We start from the raw sequence: 24,157 nt of genomic DNA, 5'->3' as shown, positions 1-24,157 counted from the left end.
CGTATTACTTTCTGGAATAGTTTCACATGTTTTGATTTCTTTATTTTTTTTCCACAGCAATGTGTGATACTCTTTCTGCAAAAAGCCTACTGGAGAAAACAATGGAATTATATTTGCAGGATTACTAGATTGTGTTGTGATTCAGATTTAAAACTGAACTTTACAAACACTTTACAACAAACACTATACAAACACTTTACAAACAGCTGCAGCAGGATGGTTCTGTGGCTTAGTGGAGAACTTCCGTGGACTTGAGGAGCAACTGAGGTGCTAACAAAAAGTTAGAATGCAAGTCAAGCTTTTAATCCCAGTACCATGTTATTGGTAATTAAAATTGCTGCTGGTTGTTCACTGGTCAACTCTGCATCTTCCAAGAGGAGAAGTAAAAGGTGTTACTGAAATTTGAAGCCTTATTATAGAGGAAGATGGGAGACCCAAATGATGCAGAGGGATGTTAGAGGTAGTAATGATTGTTGAGGTTCTCAATACATCAATACCTGAATTATTGATTAATTTTATTTTTTATATATGTATAGAACTTCTTAAGGAAGGGTTTTAAGTAGAAATGGCTTTATTAAATGGCCTTCAAAGCCTCAGGGGGAAAGGAAGTCTGTCCTTCAACCCCAAGGCAGGACTGACTGGTCATTCCTTGAAGGTACTTAATGTAATAAGGTGGCAGTTTCATAGGTGCTTGTGCAATTAAAAAATTCTCACTATGCTTTTGTTTCAGAGTGTTTGAACTTCCCCCAGCAGCAGTTTAAATTTATTGCATTTTGTTCTCCATGTCTTGGTGGTAGGATAGGGCTTGTTGTCTTTCTATGTTTATTCACTGATTTTTTGTCCCAGTCTCTTGTTCTCATAAAAGCTTCAGTAATGTGTCTTGTTTGAAATGCATCAAATGGGGTTGTGGAGACATATTGGTTTTTTGGAAGGTGGTCATGACCTCTTGGCTCTGTCAGATGTTGTTAGGTGTGAATAATGCTGTTCTGTCAGGTTTGGTTATGTAGGTCATTCAGGCTGTCATCAGAAAGAGGTGGTTTTTTGGCTTGTTTGTTTTTTTTGTTTGTGTGGGGTTTTTTATTTTCTGTCTGCCATTTGAAGACATAGGATGCTTATTTAATATCCCTCCCCCTAAATCTGAAGAAGGGCTGTACCCAACAGCTCTTTAACAGCTGTATCACCTTGTCCTTTGTAGATCTTGGTCTTGTCTAGTTAATTTTTTATTAAATAGCAATTGAATGTGTTTTTCAGCTTCATCAAAGCACTGCTTTTTGTGTTGAAATTGTCCTCAAGTCAAAGGATAAAGTTTAATACACTTAAGTTTGGTTGACTATGAAACTACAGACAGGAGGTTGTACTGGTCTGCTCACAAATCTCTATTTCAAAAGGATGCAGAGTGGGAATATTTGCTGTCTGAGGTACTGAGTGCTGTTTCATCTCCTTTTCCAGCTGGTTAGCTAAGCCAAGGTGAGCTTCATTTGGTGCTGAGCTCCTGGAAGCCTTTTTAAAATTAAGCAACATGTCCTTGTGTTTTCTGAGCAGTTGGATAGTTTGATACCACCCTGCAGGCATTTTCATGGGTAAACATAACTTGTTCAATAGAACTGTGCTGACAAAAAGCTGCCTTGTGTAAGTGAAGGAAGGAATGAGGCTATTTCAAGGTGGTGGATTTTGCATTGAATGAAAGGATTTGTGTTACCTGAAGATGACCTCTGATTCCCCATAACAGAGCATAAAATGACTGCCTGAGGAATTGCTCCTTGCAAGTTTATTGCTGTTCTCATGAAGCAGCAGTATAGGAGAAAGCTCTTGTAAAGTGAATTTTCTCTTCTTGGTATAAAATTGGGAGAGGGATAGATCAAAGTGAACAGAAATTGAATTTTCTGTGGTTTAGAGGCTCGGCTCCACCTGAGCTTTCCTAGAGGTATTTGTTGGAATTTTTCATGCAACAGTTGGAATTCGAAGTATGTTATTTGGAGATGGTTTAGAGATTATTTTTGTCTATTTAGGTATTTTATTGTTTTTTATATGCACTAGTCTTTGCTTGATAAGTAGGGCACAGAATTTGCTTGGTTAATAGAGCAGCTGTGACATTCCTATTACAGAATTTTTAAAAGGTGTTATGTAAAAATTAATATTTAATACTGTGTTTCCTTTAACTTGAAGGATGTCAACACTGGCTTGTTGATTTGTTCAGTAACACTGGAATGTTAAAATTGGATAGCTATTTGCAGCCTGTTAAGTGTTCATTTATATAGAGAGTATTTATGCTGTGCTCATCCATCATGAATATATTTGTTAAATATTCCACCAGTGTGGTTTTAAGTATAAATGGAATAATGTTGTATTATTGTGAGCTCATGGATTATTTTTTTATTCTGTTTATGATTGCATTTAATGGTTTGGAAGTCTGAGGAACTGCTAATGTTATATTTGTGTTTTAAATAATATTGGAAGTCTTTGAAAATTCCACCCTCCCTTCTGAGGTGCCGTGATACATAACTTAGGTACAGCTGTTTGTCATAAACATCATCTGAGTCCAAAGCTTTTTGTGAAGTTGTTGTTCTGACCTGGTATTTAAGGTATGGAGGAGAACCAGGGCAAGGAAGACATGTCCAGACTACAGCATTTTTGGCAAATTATTTGGACCCTCTGTGGCTGCACAATTCTCCTTTGTGTAACTGGTTATTATATAGATGAGAGAGAAAAAGCAGCCCAGACAGGAACAGTCAGTGAAGAGACTTGATGACCCATAAGCAACTTCATTTTCCTGTATCTTTCTTAGAAAAAATAGATGACTATTTCTAAGGTTACCCTTGAATTAAAGAAGAGGGACTTTAGAAGCATCTGTAAGGACAACAGAGGCACTGATGGATCCCTTCCACAGAACACAAGTAGCCCTCCCAGACCGTTCCTGCTAAACAGCACCAAAGAGGTTCTCCCTTTCAGCTACCTGCTACTGTGTTTACCCCAAATAGAAGGTTTTCCCCATAGAGGAAGCTTTTTAAGTTCATAAAAGGTTCTGGTGTTCATAAAAGATTCTGGACAGCTTTGCCTCACTTTTTCTCCTGTCACTTTGTCTTTCTCCTCATCTGAGATGGCTGATGAGAAGCAGTGCAAACACAGAGCCTGTCACAGAGCAAAATGTCCCGGCTTTATTTTGCAGCATAAAAAACCAAAAAGGAGCAAGATGTTTAGGGTTCTCTTTATCTTCTCTTGGTTTTCCAGGCCTCCAGGAAGCCAATTTTTTTTCTTTAAGCACTAGAATTGTGAAGGAACTTCTCAAAGATGTCTTAAGGATAGCAACAGTTTTGTCGTTTGTTTTCTTTGTGAGTTTTGGGTTGTTGGGGTTTTTTTTTTTGTGTGTAAATAGCTTAGATTATGGAGAAGTGGAAGACTGGAATCAGTGCCCTAAAGAAGGAATAGTTTGAAACCATCCTCAGCTTTCATGGCCCTGACTTTCTGCTTCTCTACAGTAAGCCTTCAAAAAGTAAATGAAAGAAAGTGGGAGAGCATGAGCATGTTAGGCCACCCACAAGAAAATCTGGTGCAACTTTCATGCCTGAAAATTAACACAATCCATATGGGTCTAAAAATGGCCAGTTTTTATTTATGAAATGATGAAATTAATGTAAACTTAGTTGCTCTTCTAAGTTTGGGCTTGGAGGCTGCATGCTGTCTGTTGCAGTGCTCAGCATCAGAGGATCCTTTGGGAAGGGGAAGAAGTATGGAAGACTTCATTAACACTGCATTCCTGTCCCAGCACCCTGCTCTGTTTCCCTTTCCCACCTCACCACAACCAATGGGTAGAGATTTGAAAATAAAAGCAGCTAATTCTCCCAACTACTGTTTTAAAAGGTAGTTCAGAGGAGAGTAAGGTGAATTAGGTGACTGTGACCCAGAAGGTGGGAAAGTGTTGCTTTGAAGCTCTGCCCTTTTCAGGAATACCCTGGGTGTGTTCTGTTAATACAGCTCACCAAACAAAGACAGCAATTAAATTCAGTATTGGATTGGATGCATACCAAAAGAATGTCTTAAGCAAAGATCCAAAGCAGTTTATATTCTAGACTGAGTTTATGTTGCAATACTGGCATAATCTTCTGGTCAGTTGAAGCAGAATAGTGTGAATCTTGCTCTGTATTTTCATCTCTTCTTGGCTGTTGACTGCCCCATGGTGAAGTTAGGTGGTGTGAGCTTCACTCTGTCACACTTGTTCAAATTTCAAACATACTCTGAGCAAGCACTCTAAAAGCAAGTACTATAGAAGTTCAAAACAAAGACTAAATTCACAAGTCCACCAGATTTTTAATTTAATTTGTAGGGCTCTCACAGGAGTTCTGTGCCTTGCAGGCTGTTAATGTTACTAGTGGTTTTCTTTTTTAAAATTTTTTTAAAGAATAAAAAAATTATTCTCCGGGGTTAATTTCCTGGGTCCTTGTTACTTGTTTCCTTCAGGACAAAAATGGCTTAATTAATCTATAGCATGGCATTAGATTTTTCCCATATTGCAGAGAGGCAGATGAATTCATGGAGACAATGTTGCTTCTCAGTTGTGCTGAATTATCTCAGATGACTAGGCTTGGATTTTCACACTCAAAATAAAAATGCCATTTGTCTTTAAGTTTTTTCTGTCAGAATGCACATGGCTAAATAAGAAAGAAATCTCTGCTTGCAGGATAATGATGACAGAGCTTCAGAGTCCCCTTTGAGTTCATGAAACTCATCACCCTTGTTCTCCCTTGGCAAAGGGAATTCAGGAGAAGACTTTGCTGGAGAGGATGGGAATGGAGGGATGAGAGGTTGCTGGTGGGCAAAGATGACAGATGTAGAGAGCAGGTAAGCCAAGGCAGATTTCCAAGTCAGTCTGAGCAAACTTGAGTTTATTGTAAGGTAATTTCAGGAGCTCTAATTCCAGAGCTGATGTAATGGCAATGCAACATTTTTCAGTAGTTCCTGTGAGCAGGGGAGATTTAAGTTTGACTCTGGTTTAAAGGAAACTTTGGCCAGGTAATATTTTTCTACTCTTAATTATTATGGATACAAAATAATTATAGTAATTAAAAACCAACATAACATATAAGCTTGAGAGAATTAAGATTAATGAATAGTACAGCGCAGCTTCAGTATTTGAGGAGCATCTTTGCAGAATTGTGGATACAAACAGAAAAGCAAATTAATTAGAATGCAGAAGATTGTCATATGAGCAACAAACACGTTCCAACTTTCAGAATTTCATCCTCTAGCTTAACAGGCTGAAATTCAGTCAGTAAAAAGCATTTGTGGCTTAACAAAACAAAAATCACCCACTATTTCTAACTTGGTTTGGGAACTCTCCTTTTTTTATTAGCAAAACAATTGCAATGAAGAAATGTTCTTCTTCCACCTCTTGTATCAATATGCAGATCTCCATATAATAAATGTGTTTGTTCTTCATATTTAGTCATTACTAGAGGGATAAACAGTATCTCATGTAGTGGCTAAGACTAAATGATAGAATCCAATAATAGTGGTGATGTGTTTGCTCTAGGTTGTATCTCAATTTTTTTTTAAAGAAGCAAGTGGGCTGCTCTCTTCTCTCTGTTGGAAGGAGAGATCTCTGTTGCTGGTGTGTTCATCTGGTAACTGAAATGTTGCAGAAGAGGAGCTGCAAAACAATCTTCATTCTGCTGTCAGATGCTGCTGTGATACAGATCTGCTTTCTGCATGATGTTTCTGAATTCTGAGTTTGGTTTCTCAGGGTATTGAAGCTCAGGCAAGTGAGTTTGCTCTGTTCCTCTTCTCAGCAGTGCTCAAACTTCCCATCCAGTTTGATCAAATTTTGATGAATAGAGATATTAACTGATGTGAAAATAATTGGTGGAATAGTGGAGAGATCCTAATGATGCCATTCACTGAGGGAGGAAGTGTAGTTGGCTTTGTGCTGATGAGAGCTGAGACACCCACAGGAGCTCAGTCTCTAGACACAGCCTTAGAGAAAGCCAAGCTTTGCCAGTTCATCTGATAGGCATTTTAGATCTTTATTTTTGTTTGCATAATCTTGAGTGGAAAAAATTATGCAGCCTTTTATGTGCTTCCCGTTTGTACAAAATGGTTGTTTAACCCTTTATTCCATGAGGCTTTGTGATTTTTGCTGACCAGTTCACTGAGAGACAGGATCAGCCCTGCAGGCAAAATTTAAACAAAAACTTAATGCCTTGATACAATTCAAACCCTCTGATTTCCCCCCACCCCTTCCTTTCAAAAAGCTGATGCTGATATTCAGTTTTCTTTAAAACCAGGCTGAAATTGAGCAACCAAAATCATAGTCACAGTAGAAAAGTCATGGCTTGAATTTCCTTGGAGGCATGATGCAGATTTTTTAGCTGAGGACCTTGGCCTGTCTGCTATTCTGGTGGTGGTCTGAGGATTTTTTGGTTAGGGTGTGTATTTTAGGAAAGTGGGCAGTGCTTCTACATGTTCTTAGAATAAATCAATGTGTTTAATTTTTTCAAATAAATATTTTTTAGTATCTTCTTTGATAGCTGTTGGCATCATTTGCTTACACAGTGAGTACTATGCAGATACTATCAGTCTATGTCAGCATAAGCATCTTAAGAACGAAGGTTCCTGTTTTACAGTCCTAATTTGACAGATGTTCTTTACCCTCAATAAATGTTACAATCTGATTGGCATTACTTAAAACAGATCATTATACATAAATGGTACTCAGATACCTCCTTGATGAGCAGTGTTTATAAAATGTTGCAAATACTTGGTATGAAGAACATTAGAGGTACACGACACATTTAACTTCTACCTTTTTTTTTTTTTTTTTTTTTTTAAATTTGTGCCCTTTCTGCCCTATCCCTGAAAGTCTGAGGTTGCTGACTTCCAAAAATTTTATGCTTTTGGCTTTCTTCTGCAGAAGAACTGATCATGTTATTTGAAAGAAGAGACTAAGCTTGTATCTGCTGGTTCCTTTTTATAGGAATGAATAGAGAAAAAAAATCTTAGCATCAAGTAAGCACTTTGTTTACTTTGAAAAATCTGTACTTGGTATAAAATATTAAATAATTCTAAAATTGGATAAAAATTCATATGCTATGTAGTACTCTGTTTTCACCTTCATTTTGTAGCCTAATACTGCAGCAGTAAGGTGTGTCCTTGAGAAGAGTGATTATAATACTTGTATCATCACTAAGGGCAGCTGTAAGAAGCAGACAGTATTTCTTGACACTTGGATTAATAATCTGTATCAGTCTCTTCTGTTACAAGTATAAAGAAAAAAGTGAGTCCATTAATTCTGTTTATTAAAGTTCTCCTTGGTAATGCACTTACCAGTTGGTATGGTTTTAGTTTCCATGAATAAAACTTAGGCCTTACTGCTTTTACCCCTGAAATTTTTTTTGTTATTTTCTGCAAGCCACTTTCTTTTTATGGTAGAAACACAAGCTTTTTATATTTTACACCCCTAAAGCACAGACCAGACCAACTTAGGGGAAACTAAAGAAGTCTCTGCAGCTTTCTGTTCTGGTCTGTAAGGGAACAAGAGGGACTTGCTCAAGGTCAGACAGACTTGCTCAAGGTCAGAGCAGAAGGTGGTGGAGCTGGATGTGTAAATCTGTGAGCTGGAGCCCCATGTGTCCATCTTCTGTAAGCACACAAATGCAACAATTAGAGCTTTAAATATTACTAGAAAGTGTTTTGCTGTATTTCTGAAGGTAAACGTGATCGACCTTGTTGCTGGAAGTGTTTGGCTTGGAAAACTTGGGAGGTGGGAGGGGAAAGGAAGGCAACCAGGCATGTCTTCAGTTCTCTTTGGCTTTCTTCAGCCCCAGAAAGAGCTTTGTGCCTGAGCAGTGATGCAGAACATCTGATGGGCCTGGTTGTGGCCTAATCTCTCTTTTTTTTTTTTTTTTTTTTTTCCCCAGTGTGTATTTTTTTCTCTTTTAAATAAAGAAGAAAACAATACTTAAATTTACCAAGAGTTTTGACATCTACCACTGCAGTTCTGCATGGGCTGTGATAGAGGAATGAAACTGGCAGTATTATTGGTAAAGAATGGTAATAAAACATACGCTCTAGACTAGTGAATGCTGCTACAAATAATCAGATAGGTTAAGTTGGAGGCTGCCAGCATTAGATTAATTCCCTTTTGGTTATAGTCTTGGATAAGCCTTATGCTTTACTGCTGAGGTCTGGGAGTGAGAAAAGATTATCGTGGAATATATAAAGAGCTTTAATGATCTGTCTGGGAGTCTTGTTCCTGTTGCTTTTTAATACATACTTCAGCTGAGTCAGTTGTTTATAATCTTTGCAAAACCTTTTACCAGGATTAAAACGAGCATTTCCTTTATTTTTCCCTATACGTATGCCCCCTGGGTGTGTGTTTATAAACACACGTGCTTTTGCAAATGTTTATATTCGGTTTTTTAAAAGAAAAAAAACAGCCCAAAAGGTTGTAAGCAGTTGTGGTGTTAGGTGCTGCGGAGTTAAGAGGGAACAAACGCCGTGCAGCATGTGACGTGGGCGCTTGTGGTGACCTTTGCCTTCTGATTAGAGGTATGGAGGGAAAGCCCTGGGTTTAGAGGAGGGCCGGGACGTGGTGCTGAGTGAACACTGGCATGGGCTGTGGCATTTGTTCTTTATTTAAGGCAAAGGAACATTGCCAGCATCTTCCATCAGTCGGGCAGGTGGTGATGGAGGCTCCAGCCCCGCTTCCCGCTGAACTTTATGGAAGTGCCCGTGCGGTTTTTAGGGTGTCGGGTTCTTTTTCAGCACAAGTAATAAATAAATCAATCGCTCCGTGAAAGGGCTGCCAGAATGGGGGTGGGTGGGTGGTTGGTTGGTTGGTGGGAAGGTGCGGTGGGGTGGAGCAGCCGCGGGGTTTCACCGCGCTGGGGCCGGGGGAGAGGCCGGGACCGCGGGCGACAGAAACCGATCGGGGGAAGCTCATCTGCAGACAACGACCCGGGTCAGCCTTGATTTGCAGCTCAGCCGCTTTCAGCAGCGGCTGTCACTTCGGTAAACAGGAGGCTGCCGGGTGAACCCAACAGAAGGGGGAGATTAGCATATTAATGTGCCGCTCGCTAATCGCCTCCCCTCCTTCCCTCCCCGCCTCCCTCCTGAATGAAGGCAGAGTACGGGCACCCACGCTCGCTCACTCCTCTGCCCGCTTTCGCCCTCCTCGGCAGCTCGGCCCCGGGGAAAGGATGCTCCGAGCTCCCCATCTTTCCGCCCTCAGAAGATGAAGCAGCGGCGCGGCCTCCCCCCCCCGCAGCCCCAACCCCAGCGCTCTGCCCGGGCCGCCCCCCCGCCTGCCCCCGCCGCCAGGTGAAGCCCCGCACCGGGAAGGTTTTATCGCTCGGCTTCCTCGGTTCTTCGGGATCCGGGGCGTTCCAGAAGCTCCCCCCGGAACCACCCCGCATCCTGCTGGAGCGCTGAATCGGGACATTGGATGCCGGAGCCTGGGCCGGGGTCTCGGCAGGCGGGGGGTGTATGTGGTTGCTGGAAGGGGCAGCCCAGCAGGCCCCGGAGCCAGCAGGTGCTGTCTGTATGGAGAAAAGCGGCTGTAGCCCATTCCCGATATGCTGGGCTAAAGGTACACATACCTTTTTTTTTTTTTTTTTTCCTTTTTTTATTTTTTTTTTCTTTTTTTTAATATTTATTTTCCCCTCCGCCTGTTCATTTAATGCTTTCCCACCTGTAGGTCGCTAGGTTGTTGGTTTTTTTTTTCTATCGAAGAAAAAAAGCAAAGCTAGAAAATAATTCTTTTTTTTTTTTTTTTTATTCTGGTCATGCGCTTGTAATGTGAAGCAGTCTGCAGGGTCTTCTTTCACCTGACAGCTGTAATGCTTTTTTTTTTTTTTTTTTTTTTTCCTCCTTTGCTCTTCAGAATTACTTGAAAGAACACTTGAGCTGTTTGGTTTTTACTTGCACTGATCTGAGGATCTGAGGGCTTTGTTTTTGATCTTTGTATGTTTGAAACCACTGTGAGTGTAATTCTGTGTACCTTTGTAAGTAGATTTTAAGTGGCTGATCATCTGTAGCATTTACAATAGGATCCTAACATTTTTTTTTCCTTGGTGTCTTAGAAGTTGCCACCTCTATTCACCCCCCCCCCCCCCAAACTGACAACTCATTTATTACAATGAGTTTGACTTTAAATTGAGGCTTAACAATAATTACATGGAAATGTGAAGCTTACACTGTTAAATTTGCTTGTATCCCCAGACATTTATAACATTACAAATATCCCAGAGATCTTTACCCTTTTGTTATCTAGAAGGTACCTGTAATTTGGTGTTGTGGGTGTGTGGCTATGAAGAGGCAGCATGGGGAGGATAGAGCTCAAAATTCTGCTAGTAGCCAAATAGCCAACTCTTCCTTAGATGGAAAACTGTAAAAGGGTTGAGTGTTGCTGATGGTAAGCATAACTTTCCTCGTGTTCACTTTCATTTCAATGTTCTTTCTTTTTTGGAAGAGAAACTGGCAGTGGCATCACCATAATCTTGGATGCCAGACAGGGGCAGTTACTCCAGAAATGCTGGGGAAACATATCAAAACTAAGGAGCTGGTAGGCATAGCTGTTGATTAGTTGTCTCTGAAAACATAACAGTGAATTTGTGTAGGATTTGTTTTGTCTTGATGTTTGGAGGACACATGAAAGAGCATTTAACACTTTGTCTTGCATGCTTTCTGTACCCTGCTGAATAGTTCAGGCTGAAGTAGCATTTGCCACACACTGGCATATTATGTAACACAGAGAGTAAATAAATTTAAAAGAAATTTCAGAACTGGAACACTGCATCCTAGTAATGTCTCATGAAGTTCAGAAACTCTGGGTTCACCAGGGAATAACAGTTAATAAAACAGTGAATAACAGTAGGTGGAAACCAAGCCAAAACAAAGCTGTGCTTTTGCTTTTTAGTAAAACTTGTTTACCAGGGAAGGGGTAACAGCAATGCCTACTCCTGCTTGTCATAAACTGGGTAATGGAATTATTAGAGGAGACTGGGATTCATCTCCTTCTTGGGATATGAAGGTATTTTACAGAAAGTAACTTTAAAAAGTAGGGAAGAAAAAATCTTTGCAAAGAAAAATGAGGTTGTTACCATCTGTTAAGGCTGGTTAGTCCTGGGGATATCAGTTTTCTCCCTCCTGCTGCAGCACCAGAGGATGAGTACAGCAGGGCTGGCTGCTGCTTGCAGGAGGTGGCTGTACTGGGCCATGATAAAAGGTATCGATTCCCCCTCACCCACTCCAGCAACTAAAATGAATGAAAAATGATCCCTCCCTCTTCCCCTGGAAGTGTTCTCAGGACATAACTTCAGGCTAAGGTTGCTTACCCTGCCTCCTCTGCCCCGGAATGGAGAACAGCCATGTAATCTCTCTTTATTCCTGTTGGGGGGAGAAGGGGGACACAGGAGTTGCATAAGAGGACAAAGGCACCAGCATCTTCCCAGCTGCCAATTGTGAGGATTTCTAGAAAAAACTCTAAATCTCAGCCTCCAAAAAAAAAAAAAAAAAAAAAAAAAAAAGACAGATGAGAAATAGCTTGTGCTATATTTGTCATTGAATGGTGGCCATTCCTTAGTTGATGAATATTCTGTGTACTGTTCACCAGCATAACCTTAGGGAAATGAAACGGATCTGGCCTACTTTGATAAGGGCTATGAGATATCTACAGTCAAAGAAAGGTAATGTATTAATGAGAAACATTTAGTTTTGATAATTTTATTCTGGCCCTTCGGTTTTCTTTTAATGCTTCAGGTGACCTGCAGCAAAATTTTATAAAGCTTTTTCAAGTATTTAATAATGTCTTCAAATGTTATCCTGATGTGTATGTTGTATTATCCATAATTCCTTCAAAATATTCTGTTTTCTTTTTGCATGCGACAGATGAAGCTTTCAGTGTATTAATTGTGATGTCATAGCAAATGTTTGATCTTTTTAAGTGCTTCGAAATATTTTAGTCTGTGTTCATGTAGAGTGTGCATCTACTTTTTTTAGTATTCTGAAATCTGAAATATTGTGTCTTTTTAGTAATACAACATACTGAGCTAATTGCAACCAGCTCTGTGTGGTCAGTCTGTAGGACTGCATTAAAGAAAAGGATAATATTTGCTTTCTTTACAAAGTAACACTGTAATCATTGCCTCCTTTGTGCTAAAGTCAGTCCTAAAGTAATGTTATTCAACTCAATAATTTAGTCCAGATCTGTATGGGTCAGATTTGACAGTATTTTGATTGGCACATGAAGAGAAAGTTTCTATTTTGTTTACTGACTATTTCTTCTCAGCAAGCAAGTCTGTGTTACTTTAATAGAGATAGAACTAAGACATTTTTGGCTGCTTAACAACCTCCCCCCCCTCCCCTTGCTTTATTAAGTAATCTGAAACTTAAAATATCTGGTTTTGTGTAATAAACAGCCTCAAGCTTTGTTACAGCTTTAGAGGATGCTGAGGTGGTGTCTCTGTCCCTCAGAAGGCAGCACTTGTCTGCCAGCTTAGTACTGAAATCTGCACCAGCATCACTGTCCTGCAGGGAAGTCAGAAAAAAGGCTGGAACAGTCGACTAGGAAGGTCTTCAGTTCTCTTAAAGTTTACCAGTTCTTGTTGTGTGGATCTTTAGTAAACTTACCAAAGCTTAGACACATTAATTAAAGTTTTACATGGTATGAGGCATTGCACTGTGCTTTGTACATTTTTCCTAGTGGCCTTTTTTTTCCTCAGTTTCACAGGGCATGATGCCATTTTAAGTTTGGAAAGTAACTTGGTGAAAGAAGTGTAAATGTACCAGTTAAGGATAAGCTGTGCTCTACAGCACCCCAAGAAAGAGGAAGTTTCTTCTGTATCTATCTTCCCTGTCAAGAGCTCTGTTTAATAATTTATGAACAATAAATTGATGTGATGTTGTTAAGTCTGTATCATGTGAGGAGTTAGAGAAGGGTGATCAGAGTTCTTGGATTCAACTGTTTGGATTAATGTAAAAGGGTCTAGGCTGTCTTAACATAAACAATCCAAATTCAGTCCAAATCCTGGGCTTCATTTAAAAGCAAAACGAATGAAAAAAACCAGTTAAGTTGTGAAATGTATTTAATCAACTGGGAAGGAGTTCTACCCAATTTATTGCAATCTGTTAATGTTGCAATCTTTTTAAGTGATAAGCAATTGCAAGTTAAATGTTGTTTTTTCTGTGGTGTTTTTTCTGTTGAACCCTGCTGTTCCAGGAGGGGTGTTCAGTTGGAACCTACTGGTGCTCTGTTGAGTATAAATAAGATAGTTGGATTTGTAAGAGGAAAGTTCAGTGCTGTTTCTGCTTTGTCTCCAAAAAGACAAAAGAGTTCAGTCTGTAATTTTGCTGTCTGTTCTTCACTTAACACATTGGCTACATCAGCTGACAGGATGCATCAGGGATTTTCTTGCAATCTTTTCTTGCAAAGTTTGCCTAAACTTTTGTTTAACTTCATTAATTTAGTGGCTTCTATGTGTAAGGTTTGCAGACTGTTAAAGAATCTGCTACTTCAATTGATGTGTGCCTGGTTTTATGTTGAAATTCTTGCTAGAAAAAAAAAATTGTGTTAATCTCACCAAGCCATTAATTTTCAAAGGCAGTTTAAAAAATGTTCCTGAAATACCTGTGTATATTTTAAAATGGAAGATATTCTGGAAAAGCAGAGGGGTTTCTTCCCTTTAGAGTACAGCATGTGGTAATGTTGGTATTCTTGAAAATGTGTAGGAAGTGTGCAGCTCTGAGAGTACTTGTGCACTCCCATTAGGATTATTTGTTTCTTATTCAATGACTACTGGAATAGAAGATGGAGCCTGAGACCTTTTTACAGGAAAGGAAAGTGGTTTAAGCATGGGGAAAGGTGAGGGGGAAGGAGCATTCTGTGTTCTCTGCAGAATAGATGTCTGATCTTATCAGTTGTAGCACCTGGTAATGAACCAGCATGGAATTCAGTTCTGAGCTGCATAGGAAAAATTAAAATTTAGGCAAGGAAAATGCAGTATTTTCACCATCCTTTTGAGCAGGCATTAAGAAAAAGCTGAAGAGCAAAGTCTGAAGTTGGTGTTAAAGAGGGTGGTGCAGTTTTCCTGGAGAGTCAGGAGTTTGTGGCCTTAATAGCTTTCCTATTCAGTTTATACTTTAAATTGTGAACATAAGTCACATTGTGTATGTTTTTTCTGTATGGCATATATATATATGTATATAATATGTATACACACACATAGAGACATGTACACAGACTCATCATCATTTTCCCTACACAGCCTGGCAACAGTTGCAGAATTTCAAAATTAGCATCCTTAGACATTGTAGATGATCTCTTACCTGTTTTAGTGCACACCATTCATTAGGAGACTGATCTTCACAGTTTTTGTTGGAAGAACTGTGGTGAAATAAGCTTTCCTGACTGATGCTACCTTTGTAATAAATCAGCTTCTCTCTTGTCCTGCTTGCTGAAGTGTTACTTAAATGAACTAGCTGCAAATTCATGTCTTGTAAAAAATGCAGTGTCTCAGCAAAGAGCATGTAGTTTTCATTAATTAGAAGTCTGAAGAAACCCACCTCATTAGTATCTTAAATCTATGACCTGATAGAGGTTTGTTCATGGTAGTCTATTCAAAACTGGAGACATCTTACATTAATACACACTGTCACATTACAGTGGGCAAGCCTCTACAGGCTTCTGGGTTCTATAAACTGAAGCACAGCAAACAATAGACAGGCATGAGGAAATGTCTTTGTAAATATTCTAATAAAACAAGCTTTAAGTACAGCACTTCATAAATTGATTTGATTATAGCAGTTATCAGGATATTGCAGCATTCATGAAGATTTCATCATCTTGCAGAATAAATGAGATCAATGCAATATCTGCTCTTGAATCCACGTTGGGAATTAATGAGGCCAGGTTTTTGTGGCAGGCTCTGAAGGACAAGGATTGCTGAGGTTATGGAGTTAACTGATGGTTGCCCAGTCCTTAAATAAGATTTTATTCACTGCATACAGGAAAAGGGTTGGATTTTCCTCATTTGATATTGCATGTAATTTAACCAAAGATGTTATGAAAAATATTTCTAAGGTGGAATTCAATCTTGCTGAGTCATTTCATTGTAAATAAGGGGTAAACAACCATTTGATAACCAAGGTTTGTTTTTTTTCTAGAAGAGAGTGCTTATTACTTTTCCTAAGCATTATTGTCAGTGCTTTCCTCTGGTTTCAGATCCATCACTCTAGGCATTGGGGGTGTGAATTTTCTTTTTTTATTTAAATGTGACTCACAAAGTAAGTATTAAGTAATAATTAAGTATTGTCCCTTGCTTTACTGAGTAACTTGCTAAGGAAAACCAGTTATTCCTGTGGCTAAATCCTCTCTTCAGTAAGCACAGGAAGAAATTCAGTGACCTGCAGTTCTGCCATAGAATCATAGAATAGGCTGGGTTGGAAGGGACCTCAGAGATCATCAAGTCCAACCCTTGATCCACTCCCGCTGCAGTTCCCAGCCCATGGCACTGAGTGCCACATCCAGGCTCTTTTGAAATATCTCCAGGGATGGAGAATCCACCCCTTCCCTGGGCAGCCCATTCCAATGGCTGATCACCCTCTCCCTAAAGAAATTCTTTCTAATGTCCAACCTAAACCTCCCCTGGCACAACTTGAGACCTCTTGTGCCCTCTTGTCTTGCTGAGAGTTGCCTGGGAAAAGAGCCCAACCCCCCCCTGGCTCCAACCTCCTTTCAGGGAGTTGGAGAGAGTGATGAGGTCTCCCCTGAGCCTCCTCTTCTCCAGCCTCAACACCCCCAGCTCCCTCAGCCCTTCCTCACAGGACTTGTGCTGGATCCCTTCACAGCCTCCTTGCTCTTCCCTGGACCTGCTCCAGGACCTCAATCTCCTTCCTGAGCTGAGGGGCCCAGAACTGGACACAGGACTCAAGCTGTGGTGTACCATGACTTGGTACAACTGCTTATAGCAACTGAAGAGCTGTTTGAGTGTCATATCAATGGATTAAAAGCTTAATTAGCTAAAGTGTGGCATTTTGAGGATGAAAGCTAAGCTTTGACTATCATCTGATGTGCTGTAGGATATGTTAATATCTTTTTGTCAGAGGAAATGGAGTAGTCTTGACTTCTCTGCATCCAGTGTTGGCTCTTAGGTTAGCTGCATGGGCCCTCTGGGATGTGACACATTTCCCTCAGAATTGGAAGAGCCATGGATACAATAATTTCTACTGTGTCCAAAAATGGAAAACTTTTGCTTCTCACCCTTGTAGAAGATGCAAATCATCCTCACTGGAGTTTTCCTGACTGTATGTGACACCCTGGGGTTGTCTGACAAATGGCTGAAGAATGGTGGTGCCTTCCTGTATCCCATGCTGCAGGCCCTCTAAAATTTTGGCCTAAGGCAATTCTACTTCAGATTCTCAGTTAAACCAAACTTTTCTTCATTTAATCAGTGTTATTTCTTGATAAGGACAGGCTGATTACTTTATTGCCAGTATCTGGCTGTGCAGTCCAATCTTGTTGGGTTTGCTCCTTTAAGATGTGTATAAAGGTTATTGTAGCAAAGAACATTTTTTAATCTCAAGTAGTTGCAGGGTGTGAGTAATGGTCTTACAACCCTGTTAAATCTGTACTTCTGGGGGGGAGGATGGTAAGGAACTGGATGTATTCCTGAAGCTTCTCAGCTGGCTTCTGAAGATAAGGAGCAAGAAGATTTGAGCTTTTCTGCTCTTACATTTGCAACTCAGCAACGATCTGTTGTCCTTGTTGCTATGAGAAGATACTAGAAAGAATCAAATCCCTGAAATCCTAGTGTGCTCAACTCAAAGGGGGTTTTTGTCTACTCTGTGACATGATGGTTGGTCAAGATAAACTGAAGAATTGCAACACAGATACTTGAGAGGAGAACAACCTTTTCAGTGTGATCAGGCTGATTCCCATATAACAACTTTCATTGCCAGGCGACTTGAACAGCAGCTTTTTGTCTATTCAGGTGTTTGATTGCAATGGTCTTGAATCATCCTGGCAGAAACAAAAGGTTGGCTTCACAGGTCTGTGATTTGTGGCTGTTCCTGTCAAAATGGAAGAGTAAGTGCACTGCAGATACCCATCCCAACCCTTTACCAGAGAGCAAATGTTATCTCTCAGATGGGTGGGAGTTGGGCATCTCTCCTTCACCCAGAGGTGTTGTGCTAATTGCTGCAATGCTTTTATCAGGTGAATGGCAAAGAAATGGGTGATTTATTTGCACCCTGAGCTGTTCAGCTGGTACAGCCCAGGGTCCTCTGGCACAGGGGTGGGATGGGCAGATAGCAGTAGTGCCTGTCAGCTCTGTGTTTTATCACTTAACCAGAGGGTTTAGCAGCAGATAGGCTTGTCTGTGTGTTTCTAAATCTGTGCTTTCTAATATTAAGAGGTTTTGCTCTAGTTACAACGGGAGAACTTAATGCCTGAGGTTTTCATTTAGAGAGGTGGGAGAATGTCATTGCACTGTTCCTGTTCTGCCCTTGAAATGTGGGATTTGCACCTTTGTACTTATGCTACTAAGCTCCTTCAGCCACAATGCTTTCAGTTTTCTATTTTTTATATCTATACACATTATTTCTTAGAGTATAAAATAGAAACTCAATAAACAGATGCTGCAACTCCCATGGCAGTGGGATTGGAAGAAGGTGGTGATCTTTAAGGTCCCTTCCAACCCAAACCACTCTATGATTCTCTGTCCGTTCCTTTTTCTTTCTCCCAGAGTAATTTTAGAAGCTGTACAATTTCTGGTTTGTTCTGATATTGAGCAAATGTCTTGCTGGTTTTGGAGGTGCTTATCTGGTGTTACCAAAACAAGTGTGAGACCTGCACTGCTGGCTCATAGTGGTGGGCATGATGCTTAAAGTACCAGGATTCCATGTAATTTAAATATCTTTTGTCAACCTGAAGGTGCAGTAAAAATTGAATTGGAGTCTTGCTTTCATTTGTCACATCTTGCTTCTTTTCAGAAGTGGATGTGATGTATTTGTGCAGTGTAAGTACATTATAGCTCAGTGATGAAGGACAAGGTGGTACAGCTGGAAAAGCAGCACTTGCTGTGGCTCTGGCTACCTAATAATTTCTATGATAAAACCCCTTCCTTAGGTCATTTTCTGAACTCACAGTTTTTCAAAGTTCTTGTTGTTCATGCTGAAATTAAATTCTGAAATCCCTCTGCTCCATAATTGCTAATTTTGTAAAATTGGAAGGGAAAACAGTGAATGCTGTTTCTGTGTCCAGTCTGTTCTGCCAGGGAGCAGCAGCTGTTTGGGGTGGGTGAGGATGGTAATGAGAATAATCTGAACTGAGAAAGAAGCACAGAACAACTGTATTTCTGCCCATCACCTTCTCTGCTGGTTGAAGCACCTTGAACAAAAGGTCATGGTTGTTACTCCCATTTCATTCTGCAGAAAAAGCAGAACAAGTTCCTTGGCTTGGCCAGAGGTGCAACTGAAGTGCCCAGAGGAAGAATGTGGGTGGTGTCTATTTAGTGATTCTGTAAATGCAGTGAATCTAATGAAATTGTTTGACTCACTTGATTTAATTCTACTTTTTTTGGACTTACTGTCTCTGATTTTATTTTTTACTCCAGGATTCAAGCAACCTGGGCTTAGTGAGAGGTGTCCCTGCCTCTGCCAGGAGGTGGGAACTAGATGATCTTTAAGGTCCCTTCCAACCCAGACCATTCTATGATAATTCAATGATGATGATGATTTCATTTAGCTATATTTTTGCTGGTGTTCCTCTGCTCTATTTAATCATGTTGCTCACTGAAAATAGGCACAAGAGAAGTTCTTTGCTATCTGTTTAAATTTTATTTTTATGTTTCCTGGTTAGATGCAAAGTAGAAAATAATTTTTGTTGCTAAACATTGAATGGATTGTAGCAATAGACTGGAGAAAGTTGATATTGTAATGCAGGGCAATGATGAAAATAGCTCTGAGCATCTGTTCAGTTAATCTTGCAGGGCATTAATTCAACAATCTAAAGAAAACCCTAGCAGGTTCCTTAAAGAAGAATGAGGAAGGAGGAAAAAAAAAAGTATAATTAAGCAATTCCATAATGCTGTCACAAGACACAAGGATCATTTAAGTGATGAATGTCATATCCTGGTATAAGGCAGTGGAGATCACAGCTTGTAATGCATGCCCTGAACCTGCTGGGTGGTACCCAGCTCACCACCACCAAGACAAAAAACTGCAGGAGAGAATTTGCTTTTCTGAAGCATTTGTGGTTGAGCAATTAAAGACAAAACATGGGTTGCTCACCAGCCCGGGGTGCAGATCTTTAAAATCTGATGGTTGCTTATCAAGCTGTTAAAAATCAATTTGAGGACTTGTTGCACAGCAAGTTTGTAGTTTGGAAATGTGTGATTTGTTTGGTTTTTAAAACAAATGTATACCCAGCATAAAAGGAGCAGTGGACAGACATTCATTTCTGTTTAATCTGGCTTTATATTCACTTTTATTTTCTTATTTTTAAAAATCACAATTCAGCCAAAAATTATATAAACAGGGATTGGCCTAAGAGTCTCACAAATGAGTAAAACTAATCAAAAATGGACAGACCCACTCAAATTTTTAGCTACATATTTGACACTAGTTATAAAATGGAATGGTACCAGGGGATAATTTATGAATACAGAAGATGCTTACCATTCAGAGGTGCCCAAAATGTTGACATAAGGATATTTACCTTCATCAACTCAAGTTTCTGTAGGCATTTGCATAGCCATGATGGGTTGTGCTTCTTCAGGAGAATGAGAAATTAGGTTAAAACCTGCATTTGCATCTCTTCTGTCCCTTCTTCAGTAGGCAATTCAAAGAAGTTCAGTGTGAATACACTGTATTAGGAGGCAAGGGCAGAATAAAGGTAGAAAAATACACCTCAGTTTAAAAAGGTCTGTTAAGTGTGTCTGTGGGTCTACACAAGCTACAATGATTTTATTTTAATGCTTTTTTAAAAAGTCATCAGTGACAGGTGCCTCAAGTCAATTACTGTTTTCTTTCTCAGTGATAGGAACATAAACAAGAAATTGAATGATCCCATTATTGTGAATCACATCTGGGGGAGAGGGAGCTTGTGTGGATGATACCTGGGCTGTGGATGTGACAACCATCAGGAATTCTGCTTTTTTTTCACTCTCTGGAGTGCATGTGATGCTTCACCCCTTGAATAATCATATGGAGCAGGAATTTGTGTATAATGTTTTATACCATGGAATGTTTTTTCCTTCTTTTTATTAGCCTTCCCTCACTCTTTTAGACCCATTCTACACCCAGGTTATTAATATTGCTCCAGTTCTGCTGGAAATAAAAGCACTTTCTTGTTCCTTCCCTCTGTTGGGGAAAGTACTCTCAGAGCAGGCAGTAGACAGGACGTAAGCTTCTGTTCTTGCAAGGACAGTCAGCCTGCTGTAATGCAATAAAATTGCTCATAAATTGTGTCCTTCATGACCTACTGCAGGTTTGCACAGGTTTGTAGGACCTTTTTTTTTTTTTTGCAGGTGTTGAATTCTTCCTCCTTCCTTACCTGTGTCCATGTCATACTCCAGTGCTTAGCACCTGAACATGAATATACTTGTATATCCCATCTGCTGTTCTGGAAATCTGTAGGTATGGTCATTGCTTTGCAAAATTAAGGTCAAACTGGAGAAGGGTGGATCCTCTTTAGGTTGTTGATTTGTTAATAATGACATAAGTTTTGTTTGACATTGGTGGTACAGTGTAGTTTGGCATTGGATTTTTAGATGGAGTGTTATTTCTGGCTTGGATTGCTGCTTCTTTGTGTTCTTTCCCTTTTCCTCTCACTTCTTTCAGGCCAAGGAGATGCTGTTTGTTTTATCACTGTGAACTGCTTTGTTTAGCATGTAAGAGTAGATTGTATAAATGTTATAGTAACTTGATTTTTCAGTTCAGAGCTTTCTGTCCAAACAACATGTTCTTAGGAATATTCCCAAGGTAATTTATTATCTCTCTTTCATCTTTATTTTGTTGCCTTAAAACAAATAAACGGGATTTAAGACACCCCTCCAAGATGTCCTGAAAGACCTGAAAACTCTATCCAGCAGAGTCTTTTTGGTGCAAAACTTATATTGGTATATACCTTTCTTAAATGCCTTATAAAACATGAAGCTAAACCTGTAAGTTTGATGCAATACATGCTGTGCAGCAACATATCATTTTCTTGAATTAAACTCGAAAAGAACAAATCCAACTCTAAAAGTATGTCTTACATCTGAAAAATGAGGAATAAATTATTTGCTTCCCTCCTCCCCCTTTTTTTTTTCTTTTGGACGTTAGTCTGATAAAAATATCTTTTTTTTTTTTAATACTGAGTATCTTGTAGGTGACAGAAAATTAACCAGTTGAAGGCAGACACATCAGTCAAACAGTTAAATGACTTAATTACTGTGTGAAAGGGAAAATTAATTTTAACAAATTACCTAATACTTTGTAATTATTAAGAGAAATGGAAATAAATTTGTTTAGCTTTTGTATCAGTTGCCTTTGTGTCTGAAATATTTGAGCTGAGAGTTTCTTTTGGTGAAATTTAAAAAAAATAAAATAGTGAGCACAGATCATGGGTGGGAAAAATCTTCCACAGTTGGAGTTGGCCAAAGAAACCTCCACTCCAGTGGAGAAATCTTGAAGGAAATGCAGCTTTCTGACCTTTAGCAAGAGTGATGTAGGGGACACTTAAATGAAGTGATAGGAGCTGGCTGTGCTGCCACTTTCACAGTGAAGAAACATGACAGTGTCTGGCTCTGAAGGTTTTGATTTTTTTTTTTTTTTTCTTACACCTTTTTTGTGCTCTATCTCACTTTTGCTATGAAGTACAGCAGTGAAACAGCTGAAGTTTTCGTTGCAAAATAGACATTTTTCACAGGAAAAGTGAATCAGGGATTTTTTCAGTCATTTTATTAACTGAGATCCTAAATAATGCTTTAGTGTTTGGTGCACATTAACAAATCAGAATTTGCTCTCTCTTAAAAGTTTCTAAACGTGTAGCATTGCAATTGGTGGTTTGGAGGTATTTTTTCAGGGGGTTGGTCTGTTTTTTTTTTTCTTTTCTGTTTTTTTACCTGAAGGGGTAGAGTAAACCCAAAAATTTCATCAGGTGTGCTTCTCTGTACTCTTAGTGAAGCTTTCTTCTGTTTCCTGCTTAAAGTGGGAAAACTTCATTTCCTTTTGGGGTGTGAAAATAATCTGCAGCTTATTTCTTCCGAGGGAATCTTATTAAGTCTTCATGTCTCCAATTTTACATTTGTGTAAAGGAACTCTGGCACTACACCTCCCAAAATCCAGTGGCAGAGCTGGGTGGGCAGTGTCCCACAAGGCTGTCCCAGTTCCACACTGAGCAAGTGGAATAAAAACATTCCTGAAGCCTGGCAAGCTCTGCTTTATGCTCTTTGCTTCTCTGATCACTTCTTTTTGGTTTCCATCATTTCTCTGAGTTGGATTTGACTGAGAATGCTGAGAATAAATGAGTTTTGACTTTTAGGATGCCTGCTATCTGCAAAACTCATCTCACTTGCTCAGTGGAATGAATACTCTGCAGCTGATGAAAATGGGATGGCATCATGTTTCAGACAAGCACTGAGCATCTTATCCCATGCTTTGACATTTATAAAATACTGGCAAATAATTAGAGGTGAGGTGTGCTTATGCTGCCAGATTTCCAATTAACCTTTTTCCTTTACACTTCATTGGAGTTGATGGTTCTATCACATTTTCAAATGATCTCTGCCCAAAAAATCAGTTTAAACAGGCAGGGTGATTCTCCCACCTCTGGGAATTCTGATCCCTGGCTGAAGATCTGTAGGTGGTGCCATGATTGTTCATTATCAGAGGCTTTGTTGATTTTGGTGCAAATTACAGGTGCTTATCACCATCTGCCTTGTATCAGATACAAACAAGCCTTACTTGCCTCTTCTACTCCCCAGGAATTCCAGCAGCTTCTGCCAAATTATTTGAATTATGAAGTTAATTGGTACGAATGTATCAAAAGGTAAAACTTGTTCTAGTACTAAAACTCCTGCCTAATCTGTTAGTAAACACCCTGCTCCTAAACAAAGGCAATTTGGAATTACTTTGGGTAAACTAGGTAATTAGGCTGAGTTGGTTTTTTTTTTCCTTTTCAGACTGTGCCTTCAAGGCCTTCAGCTCATGCATCATCTCATCTGAGCCCAAATTCAGATGTCAATTTTAATAGTAAAATTTTCTAGAGATAGAAAGCTCTGATATGCTTTTTGTGGGTATGTTTGCTATTTCAGAAATAGACTTTCTGTACTTTGTTACTCTTGACATACATTTTACGTGTATAGAAAACACATGTTGCAAGTGCAGGTAGCATTGGATTGGTTCAGTTTTCTTTAAAAAGACATAAAAATCTCAGAAGAACACTGGCTACTAGAGGAGCCTTGACTGTCCAGTTTATGAACATTTCAAACTGGGAAATCAGTACAAGATAAAATTTTTGTGTTGCTTCACTGTCAGGAAATACAGAAATAATCTTCAATTAAGGATAAGCAATGAATTTATGTCTGAGGCCTTGCATTTAGGCCTTGTTCTATTACACAAATGTACACAACATATATGTCTATCCTATACAGTCTTTTAAGTCTGTTATAGAAGCAGAACTTTTAAGTTCCACAAAGCCATTGCTGTAAAAACTTTATTTTTCCATGATTAGGATGTATCAAACAACTCATCTGTAGTTTCTGTTCTTTTTTAATTTAGTGTGCAGGGTAAGGAGTACAGATGCCAGGTCTATTGATGACCTAAAGAACTGCTCATCTTTATAATTAAGGAGAGGTATGTAGGAACTTTCTAGATGGGAAGATCCTCTGTGATGAGGCAGATGAGGCCCTGGAAGGTGGTGAACATAATTTCAGCTATGAAGCTGGACCCTTAAATTTTTAGATCTGCTGCTGATCTGTTCAGTGACTCTGCCTTGAGGGTGTTACTTGTTTTTCTCAGCAGATCCCCCCATTCTGTCTTTGTGGTTTTTGTGGCTTTTTTGTTCACTTTGACATTTTCTGGATGTTTTTTCTGTGCTATTTCAGTATGTTACTCTTAAAGATTCTTAGTCTCTTTTTCAAATCTGCCTTTTTAGTTGGTCAGACCTACCTGGATACCAGGTGAT

General features: G+C 39.4%; 1 protein-coding gene across 34 annotated transcripts in view; it reads left to right on the top strand.

Moving 5' to 3' along the window:
- Positions 1–24,157, top strand: part of PTK2 (protein tyrosine kinase 2) — a 220,657-nt gene that overhangs the window by 52,309 nt on the left and 144,191 nt on the right. For 13 of the 34 annotated variants that reach the window (XM_071738487.1, XM_071738479.1, XM_071738477.1 and 10 more), the window contains exon 1: positions 9,099–9,580. The exons of 9 other annotated variants lie outside the window; for them this stretch is intronic. In XM_071738487.1, coding sequence (XP_071594588.1) covers positions 9,478–9,580 — 103 coding nt within the window. In that variant the 5' untranslated portion in view covers positions 9,099–9,477. Of the gene's footprint in view, positions 1–8,846; positions 9,581–11,341; positions 11,679–24,157 lie in introns of those variants that run through there. 12 more of the 34 variants (XM_071738465.1, XM_071738462.1, XM_071738455.1 and 9 more) reach the window with 6 other exon arrangements.

Source organism: Heliangelus exortis, chromosome 2 (assembly GCF_036169615.1).
Source record: "Heliangelus exortis chromosome 2, bHelExo1.hap1, whole genome shotgun sequence".
Classification (NCBI taxonomy): Eukaryota; Metazoa; Chordata; class Aves; order Apodiformes; family Trochilidae; genus Heliangelus; species Heliangelus exortis.
The sequence above is the reverse complement of the archived record's forward strand: the minus strand, read 5'-3'. Positions and strand labels throughout refer to the sequence as shown.